This window comes from Schistocerca americana, chromosome 4 (genome assembly GCF_021461395.2).
Source record: "Schistocerca americana isolate TAMUIC-IGC-003095 chromosome 4, iqSchAmer2.1, whole genome shotgun sequence".
Lineage (NCBI taxonomy): Eukaryota > Metazoa > Arthropoda > Insecta > Orthoptera > Acrididae > Schistocerca > Schistocerca americana.
Window position 1 is genome coordinate 613,149,247 of NC_060122.1, and position 10,702 is coordinate 613,159,948.

General features: G+C 45.2%; 1 protein-coding gene across 1 annotated transcript in view; it reads left to right on the top strand.

The window, feature by feature from the left end:
* LOC124613655 (synaptic vesicle membrane protein VAT-1 homolog) overlaps window positions 1-6,101 on the top strand; it is a 51,996-nt gene extending 45,895 nt beyond the window's left edge. Inside the window, exons 5-6 of the mRNA XM_047142370.1 lie at window positions 5,639-5,880; window positions 5,952-6,101. Of these exons, the coding sequence (XP_046998326.1) occupies window positions 5,639-5,880; window positions 5,952-6,101 (392 nt within the window). The remainder of the gene's footprint in view (window positions 1-5,638; window positions 5,881-5,951) is intronic.
* The last annotated feature ends 4,601 nt before the right edge of the window (window positions 6,102-10,702 follow it).

Genomic DNA, 10,702 nt, shown 5'->3' on the forward strand with positions numbered 1-10,702 from the left:
CCGGAAAGCCACGTACGCTGGATGAAAGAGCAGAGGCGACTATGATTGCCTGTGAATCTATTGCAGTGGCAATCATAACACGTGTGTGTTGCGTCGATCTGTTCCGCAGCGTTGCACACACTATTGCTGCCGATGGAGGACGTTTTCAATAATAACAGTAAAACATCAGTGATGTCTTGACCATCTGTGTGACTTAAAAATTCATAGTTCTTATTATTTTTATTAGAATTATTAAAGTTCAAACAGCGTAAATCCTTCAGTAACGTGAAGCTGAAACGACTTACGTAATGACGATCATATCTGGTTCAAACTGCAGAAGAGTAAGGTACAACCTTTGGTAGTGATCTTAGTGTTCTTATATCTCGTTTAGAGTTTGGTATCCGTTTTTCCAAGAACGGAGCCAGGATGATTTAGTCCTCTCGGAGTAACTAGCAGAGTATTCTTGCAGTACACTACTTGTGGTTTGTATTCCTGCTTTGATTAATGCTGTGTAAAGTTCGTTCAGCTGTCTTTCTAATGCTTAGCATTCCATTACCTCACCACTCGGGCGTAAAAGTTCATCTGGCTGAGCTCCAGAGTTTGGAGATATTTTCATTCCGCACAGACGTGGCGGGTAAAATCGGTATCCCAACCTGATAGTTATTGTAGATGTATACGTTTCTATTCGTCTGAGAAAACCATGGCTTCCTAGGGATATGGGACTGCAAATGTAGTGGTTAGTGGGAGCACTGCCACATTGTCTTTCCATTCCTGTAGGATCTGATTGTTAAAGATAGAAAGTCAGATCTAGAAACGTAGGGAGACACAACATCACACCCTGCTTCTATAGTTAGTCTACAAATTCATTCCAGAGTAAGTGTTATTCTTGTTGGTCTGACTGAAATGTATGTACTAGTGTGGTAAACGTTCTCCAGGCCGAAACAACCGAATCATGGAACCTGCAATAAATCTTGGATGTAGATAAAAGTTGGGTTGTAGAAGTACATACGTGACCTGTGTCGTGGTTGTTCATTCGTTGCTGGTATATCGGGATGGAGTACCATTTCCCTCACCTGGACGTATTGGTGGTGGTGGTGGTGGTGGTGGTGGTGGTGGTGGTGGTGGTGGTAGTGGTGGTGGGCTGGAACTGATTGGCGAACTAATTATGACAGTTGCAGAGCAGTGATTGTCGATGGTAATCTGGTTGGTGCCCTCAGTTACGTCAACAAAGGTCGCTGGAGCGTACCAGCATCAGCGGTAATCCGCCAGATCTGGCGGCGCATGTTGCGGGTGGGGTGCGTTGGTTTCAGTGCAGAAGCAGATAGTTGACGTAAAGTAGTGCGTTATCGACAAGTGTTTCTCCAACAGCAATATTCCCGCCCCCATAGACCATAGCAGGCTGGAGTGACTGGGCATTGCCACCGAACTACGAAGACGTACTTGTTGTGGTTTTCCTGTTTCGAATCTCTTCCAGAAGCTCCGCCAGAGCTGTAAAATGCCGCAACTTCGACTTTTAGGAATGCTGGGTGGCGTCTTCCGTTTTGTCAACGTCCTGAAGGAGAGTTGCTGCGTGGTGAATACATGCTGTTGCTCCATAGCGCATCAGCCTGACAAGCATTTCTTCCAGTATGACTTTACATTAATCGACATACGACCAATGAAGCCATAATGTGACAATGTTTATACACTCTTGGAAATTGAAATAAGAACACCGTGAATTCATTGTCCCAGGAAGGGGAAACTTTATTGACACATTCCTGGGGTCAGATACATCACATGATCACACTGACAGAACCACAGGCACATAGACAGAGGCAACAGAGCATGCACAATGTCGGCACTAGTACAGTGTATATCCACCTTTCGCAGCAATGCAGGCTGCTATTCTCCCATGGAGACGATCGTAGAGATGCTGGATGTAGTCCTGTGGAACGGCTTGCCATGCCATTTCCACCTGGCGCCTCAGTTGGACCAGCGTTCGTGCTGGACGTGCAGACCGCGTGAGACGACGCTTCATCCAGTCCCAAACATGCTCAACGGGGGACAGATCCGGAGATCTTGCTGGCCAGGGTAGTTGACTTACACCTTCTAGAGCACGTTGGGTGGCACGGGATACATGCGGACGTGCATTGTCCTGTTGGAACAGCAAGTTCCCTTGCCGGTCTAGGAATGGTAGAACGATGGGTTCGATGACGGTTTGGATGTACCGTGCACTATTCAGTGTCCCCTCGACGATCACCAGTGGTGTACAGCCAGTGTAGGAGATCGCTCCCCACACCATGATGCCGGGTGTTGGCCCTGTGTGCCTCGGTCGTATGCAGTCCTGATTGTGGCGCTCACCTGCACGGCGCCAAACACGCATACGACCATCATTGGCACCAAGGCAGAAGCGACTCTCATCGCTGAAGACGACACGTCTCCATTCGTCCCTCCATTCACGCCTGTCGCGACACCACTGGAGGCGGGCTGCACGATGTTGGGGCGTGAGCGGAAGACGGCCTAACGGTGTGCGGGACCGTAGCCCAGCTTAATGGAGACGGTTGCGAATGGTCCTCGCCGATACCCCAGGAGCAACAGTGTCCCTAATTTGCTGGGAAGTGGCGGTGCGGTCCCCTACGGCACTGCGTAGGATCCTACGGTCTTGGCGTGCATCCGTGCGTCGCTGCGGTCCGGTCCCAGGTCGACGGGCACGTGGACCTTCCGCCGACCACTGGCGACAACATCGATGTACTGTGGAGACCTCACGCCCCACGTGTTGAGCAATTCGGCGGTACATCCACCCGGCCTCCCGCATGCCCACTATACGCCCTCGCTCAAAGTCCGTCAACTGCACATACGGTTCACGTCCACGCTGTCGCGGCATGCTACCAGTGTTAAAGACTGCGATGGAGCTCCGTATGCCACGGCAAACTGGCTGACACTGACGGCGGCGGTGCACAAATGCTGCGCAGCTAGCGCCATTCGACGGCCAACACCGCGGTTCCTGGTGTGTCCGCTGTGCCGTGCATGTGATCATTGCTTGTACAGCCCTCTCGCAGTGTCCGGAGCAAGTATGGTGGGTCTGACACACCGGTGTCAATGTGTTCTTTTTTCCATTTCCAGGAGTGTATTTTCTTTCAACGTCGGTTTCGAGTGATACCTAAGGCTTTCGGCGAATATCTCCATCTCTATCAAGAGGAGAGTAACTTAACTCATGTTATGGTGGTATTTTACTTTTTATACTATAGGTTAACTTATAGTATAGGTTAATTTATTGACTGTAAGTTTTTATTTGTAGGTCATTGTCATTTGACTTAACATATTGTTGTTTGGATATAGTGAGTGGAGCTGTGGTCGCTATAAAATGGAATGCCAAGTGCACATATCGGGCATTTCCGACGTATTCTTGAGAGTTCAAAAGAGGGGTGACAGCAGCGGACGGAAAAAGCATTTGCGCCGTGTATGGGAATAATGCCATTGGACAGAGCACGACAGGAAAACGTTTCTCTCGTTTTAAGGAGGATCGTTTTGAAGTTTGTGACGCTCCACGTTCAGGAAGACTTTTGGGGCTTAAAGTAGATCGTTTAAACGCATTAATCCGCAGTGATCTGCGTTATTGTAATCAAGAACTGGTAAATGTGCTGAACTGTGATCATTCCACTGTCATGCGACATTTACATGCAATGGAGAAGATTCAAAAACCACATGTATGTGTACCACATGCTCTAAGCGAAAATTACAAAAATTAGTGGAAGGCCATTTGTGCACCTCTGCTTGCTCGTTGTAAATTGGCTCGTGGAAACAATCAACCAGTCGTATCCCGTTTCGTTACTAGTTACGAGAAATGGTGTCTTTATGCTAAAATTAGGAAAAGAAAGGAACGCATGAGCCCAAACAAAGTCGCATTCGGGAGGACGACGGTTCAATCCCGCGTCCGGCCATCCTGATTTAGGTTTTCCGTGATTTCCCTAGATCACTTCGGGCAAATGCCGGGATGGCTCCTTCGAAAGGGCACGGCCGATTTCCTTCCCCATCCTTCCCTAATCCGAGCTTGTGCTCCGTCTCTAATGACCTCGTTGTCGACGGGACGTTAAACGCTAATCTCCTCCTCCTCCTCCTCCTCCTCCCAAACAAAGCAGCAACTCCTCCTCCAAAGAACTGCGTGCGTCCACAAAAGAAAAAATTATGCAGCTGCTGGAACAGCGACGGTGCGGTCAACTACGAATTGCTTCCCCGAGGGGGAAAGCATCACTGCTGACATTTACTGTCAACAACTGAGACGTCTTATCAGGTCTCCCTTTGCAGTATTTTAATATGTACCGATTCAATGAGTAGCCTGCAGGCTATAGACTGATGCTGCCCTCGTCACTTTTTGATGTCTGCTATCCATGATCATCTCTCTGCCCTTGGCCGTGTCGTCTCCTCCGTTGCCTTCCTCTGTCTCTCAGATCACGTGTGTATCCCAGAGAAAGAAATGACTGACCATTTGGCTGAGAGACAGATACTTCGTGTCCATTCCCTTCCATGATTTCAGGTGCAGATATGCGGATACACATCAAATCTCTTTGCCCAAAAGTGGAATCACATGTGGTGCGCTACAGCTCTCAGTAATAAACTCCTTACAATCAAGAAGACCACTGCAATTTGGTGCTCCCCCTTCCACTCCTCTTGGAAGGAGTCCACTGCCTTACGCTGCTTAGCATCGGTCATGCTAGGCTCACCCATTGGTTTTTCTTGCCGATCGAGCCACCCCCCCACAATGTGGCTGGTGTGCCAGAATGGCGGTATGCCGTATATTGGGGAAATGTCCCGTTCTTTTGGCCCTTCGCACTAAGTATAACCTTCCAGATTACTTCTCTTTAATACTTCCAGACGATTTACTGATGGTTGACGTGGTCCTCAGTTTCCTGCATCAAACTGGTTTATATTTTCAGTTATAAGATTTTACTTTACACCTGGTGCAGGAGCAGGGTGATTGTGGTTGGGTTCTCTCTTCCAGTTTCATAGGTCTGGGACCCGTGACCATTCCCTCTGTTTTCCCAGTTTTTTTATTTTTTTTATTTGGCCTACCCTTTTATGCCTTCTACTGTGTGTTTTAACTTCTTCGCTTTATAGTTTGACCACTCTGACTGGATCCGCCCACTTTTAGCGAACCCTATATCTTATGCAAGTAACTTTCGAATTGCGAGACTGATGACCTCGCCGTAGTCCCACAATCCCCATCAATCAATCAATCACTCGATCGATCAGTAAGTCAACTGAGGAGTCTTGCAGACACAATTCAAGAGCAGCGCCAAGCGAGACTGCGTGAAGTGATGCTACTCCACGATAACGCCCGCCTTCAATCTGCTAGACTGACAAAAAGCACTATACAGGAGTTGGGTTCTGAAGTCATTCTGCATTTACCATGTTCAACTGATCTTCCGCCCTCAGATTTCACATTTTCCGCTTTCTATCGAACAACGTACAGGGAACTTCCTTTTCGGATGAAAATGCGTTCCGAACATGGCTCGATGAGTTCTTAGCCTGAAAACCAAATGTTTTCTGCAGTCGCGGAATCGAAAAATCACCCCTGCGTTGGCGGGCTGTTGTAAATAGTGTAAGGAGAATATATTATTAATCACTAAGGTCTCTGTTACTTACATAAATTCGCAACTAATATTTATTTACATTGTTCCAGGTACAAATAGCTCAGCGAAGTACCCGAAAACTACCTTATGGGGACTAAGATCAACGTGGAATACGAAACGAATACCATCTGCAGACATAATCGGCAGGAATCACGCAATATCAGGGCTAAACGTTGGTCACTATCTCGAAAACAACCAGAAGAAAGTGCGCTCCATACTCGACCACGTCTTCCAGCTGCGGGCCGAGCGCACCATAAGACCTCGTATTCACTCCGTTTTAGATTTCGAAAGGGTGAGTTTTCACGCAACAGCGGCTAATGTGAACGTGGAAACGTTACCTGTATCTTCTGCACATTATTCCAGGTTGGTGAGGCGCTGGCGCAGCTGTGGAGGAGGGAGAACTTGGGGAAGGTGCTGCTCGTCGTTCAGCAGGACTCTCCCGAACTGAGAGTGCGAGGAGGAGACGCGCTTGCAAGCGTCGCTGGGGCGGGCCGGGGCGTCGCCACGCGGTGACCCGAGGGCGTTGGCCGCATGAAAAGTGCAGCCTGTAGTGCGAACATGGGTAGCAGCCACACCAGGTTGTATAAAAGACGCACACAGCTGAATTGTTGACCAAGAATCTACGAGGAATCGCCTTTGAAACCTGCGAAATTAGTGACACTCACTAAAACTTGCAATATTTTATATTCCTTCTACACGTTAACAACGTTAAAACAAGTACAGTGTCTCAGTTGTGCAAAAAAGAGGCACTGTAAAAATGTCGATGAGCTTTAAAAATGTCGATGAGCTTTAAAAATGTCGATGAGCTTTAAAAATGTCGATGAGCTTTAAAAATGTCGATGAGCTTTAAAAATGTCGATGAGCTTTAAAAATGTCGATGAGCTTTAAAAATGTCGATGAGCTTTAAAAATGTCGATGAGCTTTAAAAATGTCGATGAGCTTTAAAAATGTCGATGAGCTTTAAAAATGTCGATGAGCTTTAAAAATGTCGATGAGCTTTAAAAATATATTCTGTCGCTTTTAAATGCATGCAATAAACTTGCTGTACTCAAATGGCCTAGTGTATAATAATAATCAGTCCTTCCCATCATTTTCTTATTTTTCCGCTACAACATGGCTCACTTTCTCCTCCTCCTCCTCCTCCTCCTCCGCCCCCTTCTTTTTACCTTAAGACTTCACACCCGCTTACTATGTTAGTGTGTGGCAAGCACTGCTACCGAGCGAGGTGGCGCCGTGGTTAGACACTGGACTAGCATTCGGGAGGACGACGGTTCAATCCCGCGTCCGGCCATCCTGATTTAGGTTTTCCGTGATTTCCCTAAATCCCTCCAGGCAAATGCCGGGATGGTTCCTTTCAAAGGGCACGGCCGACTTCCTTCCCCGTCCTTCTCTAATCCGATGAGACCGATGACCTCGCTGTCTGGTCTCCTTCCCCAAAACAACCAACCAACCAACCAAGCACTGCTATGCACTTTGCTTTTATAAAATAGCATCTGATGCTCGTACATTTATAAAAAAATACCTGAAGCCTGTATTTTGTAACTACATTGGCCCTAAATGCCATCAATTGCATTATAGTTAGATGAAAAGGAATGCCTTACTCAAGAGAAAAGACATGTTAGTAATAACGAGCATCTTGGTTACATAACAAAACTGGTGCATAGTTTTGTCTTACTACTAAATTGAAACTTCCTGGCAGATTAAAACTGTGTGCTAGGCCGAGACTCGAACTCGGGACGTATGCCTTTCACGGGCAAGTGCTCTACAACTGAGCTACCCAAGCACGACTCACGCCCCATCCTCACAGCTTTACTTCTGCCAGTACCTCGTCTCCTACCTTCCAAACTTGACAGAAGCTCTCCTGCGAACCTTGCAGAACTAGCACTCCTGAAAGAAAGGATATTGCGGAGACATGGCTTAGGCACAGCCTGGGGGATGTTTCCAGAATGATATTTTCACTCTGCAGCTGAGTGTGTACTCATATGAAACTTCCTGGCAGATTAAAACTGTGTCCTGGGCCGGGACTCGAACTCGGGAAGTTTCATATGAGCGCACACTCCGCTGCAAAGTGAAAATCTCATTCTGGCTTATTACTAGATTAATAAACTAACAGAAACGTACCATGTCACTGTAATATAGTAACGTAAAAGAAGGAAAAAAAATACTACTTTGTATCCCCAATGTGTTCACATCATGATAAAAATAATTAAGAAAAGATATTGGTGTCACAATACGTTAACGTAGCTCTACTCTACCATTTTTCTGATCTAAATTTTATTGTATATCTGAAATGGTTATATCTAATATCCGAGTTTGGAGTATTAGATTGTATCTCTGTAAGATGGTGTTATGAACGTGTTTCACAAGGACATATTAAACACTTAGTCAAATATCCATCTTCCCTTTCCTGGTAATGCCTCTGGTGATCCAAAGATGAAGTGATTCGCAGTGCTACTGATTTGTTACTTTCTCTACAGCTCTTTTGACAAACGTTAACGTCAGTTGATGCTCTGTGTCATGGATGCAGGTCACAGCAACATATTTGCTGTTAAAGGCTCCATACTGTGTGTTCAACCCTGTGTAATGGCGACGGTTCAAACCCGCGTCCGGCCATCCTAATTTAGGTTTTCCGTGATTGCAAATGCCGGGATGTTACTTCGAAAGGGCACAGTCGCCTTCCTTCCCCACGCTTCCCCAATCTGATACGACCGATGACCCCGCAATTTGTTCCCTTCCCCCGAATCAACCACCCAACCAACTGTGTGTTAATGGTTATTCAATGTGCAAACTGTCAGGCGTAATATGTATCTGTGGCATGCAGTCATACCTTGTAATTGACAACTAGTTCATCAGACCAGAAATGTTCTTTTTTTTTTCTTTTTTTTTTTAAAAAAAAAAACGACGACCCGCCATGCCATGCCACGCCATGCCCTGCCATGCAGGCGGGTCAGATATATTGTAACATATAAGCAATGTTTTCAAATATATAATATCTTGTTCCTATGCCCTGCACTGTAGGACATACACGCTTTAATAATATGCAGTGCAGCATGCATTTGAGAACAGCTATAAAGCCAAAAGCATGATTGTGTGGAATAAATGAACAATCAACACATAGCACAAATTCCTTTTAAAACTATAGTAATATACAACTTTTTCCATCAAACAGATCTACTGATGTGGTAACAATTGTACTGATACAGCTAATGGAACAAAACATCTTCTGAAGGAACACGTCAGACAGTAATGACCCTACGATTTATATTAAAATATACACTGAACAAATGGGAGCTGGAAGTGAACGGGCTGCATTTTTTACACCTCACTCTCAGTGCGCATTAATCTTGATTTACAATGCGGAGGAAATCACTATTATGTACCAACAGTGAATGGCATTAACTAAACCTCTAGAAGGAAATTTATTTAATTATCTCTGTTACAGTTTAAGAATTAGAACATTTTGCCTAATAAAGAATTTTATAATACTCATTCCCATGCTGGTACCATTTTCGGGTAAATAATCCGTCCAAAAGCATTCAAACTATGGGAGGGTGCTATCAACATTCGTAGGAACACATTATGCCTCCCGTTTTGTAGTTTGTAGTATGTCTGAGGAAGCATGAAACTCTTATTTACCACATAATTATTTTGTTTAAGAACAGCGGCTAAAACTAAGTGCATAATCACAAACATAGAAAATTTCTGCCATGTATTGGGCGTAATACGGAGACTATCCCATTCTTCACTTCGGAGAAATCTGGTGATCATACCTCATACCATTGTGAAGACGTATGTACCTAATGTTCTGAAAATGTAGTTCTGACTAAATAAGACCCTTCTGTGCTTCTGACTCACCGTACATGTCAGCAGCATATTCTTGCTGGCAGATTCTTCTTTGTTCTCTGCAGACGTTTAACAGGAGTCTTTTCCTTACTCTGAACTCTTCAGTAGTGGCTCCCGCAGCCCTTTCATCTTAAAGTACTCGCTGACGTTCTGTGGAAGTCAGAGCAATCAATCGTATCCTGGTTGGGTACCAAATATGTCTACTACTTTTGTCCTACCGATTGCACCATCATTGAAACAGGTAACAGCACCCATCACACCTATTTTGAATACTGTCCACCCACAGGCAGGTGTTGAAACTATCATTATGGTTTTGTGTGTGGCCATGTAGACATCTGCTCTGTAATTTTGTATCTGCAAGGTCCCTATGTATTGGCTTTGTTTCCATGACTGTGCCAGGCAGACAGAGAATGTTTATCGTGATATCACTCACCCAACACTTGCACTATGAAGCATCACCTTTAGGTCACAGCCCATGCTGTGGCTTCTCATAAGTAGAAATTTTGCGACACCAACTAGCCCAGTCAACTTTCCTCATATTCTCCAAATCTCTAAGATTTCATCCTTTTGCAGGCCCTCAATATTGTGACAATTTGTCTATTTAACACTTTGTTAGAAGACCAAAACCTCCTATATATTTTCCGCTTGAGAGTTTCTTCCCACACAAGTTTTTACACAGCGTATGGAACAACAGATCTACTAAACGAATAGTAGAGGCAATACTGACAATTTGTTTTATGTTAGAAGATACATTGAAAAACGTCATAGCATTTATAGACTAGGAGCGAAGACGTTTCACAATATCGACTGGAATGCAATATTTGAAATTCTGAAGGAGCTAATGGTAAAACACGGGACATCCCAAAGAGTAAAACAGTCAGGTAGGGTGGGGGTGGGTGGATGGGTGGGTTGGTGTGGAGGAGGAGGATTGTAAAAGTCGAGCATGGGATGAGTACAGAAAGGTGCAAAGAGAGATAGGCTTAACAACTTGTTAAGAGACGGAGCCTTGTACAGGATAGAATAGCTTAGAGAGCTTCATTAGAGCAGTCTCCGGACTGAAGACCGGAACAGCAGCTATAAAAGTTATGGGTAAGTAATTCATTCGTGTGATTCGCAAGTATACTTGTGAACGTTCAAACATTTAACCCGTGTCAGCGTTTCTGAACAGTGTACACCAGCAGGCTCACATTATTTCACTTACTACGCAGCGCTCTCACTACCCAGTGAAGTTACGTTAGACAAGCGATATTCACCGCTATAGGAAATGATTT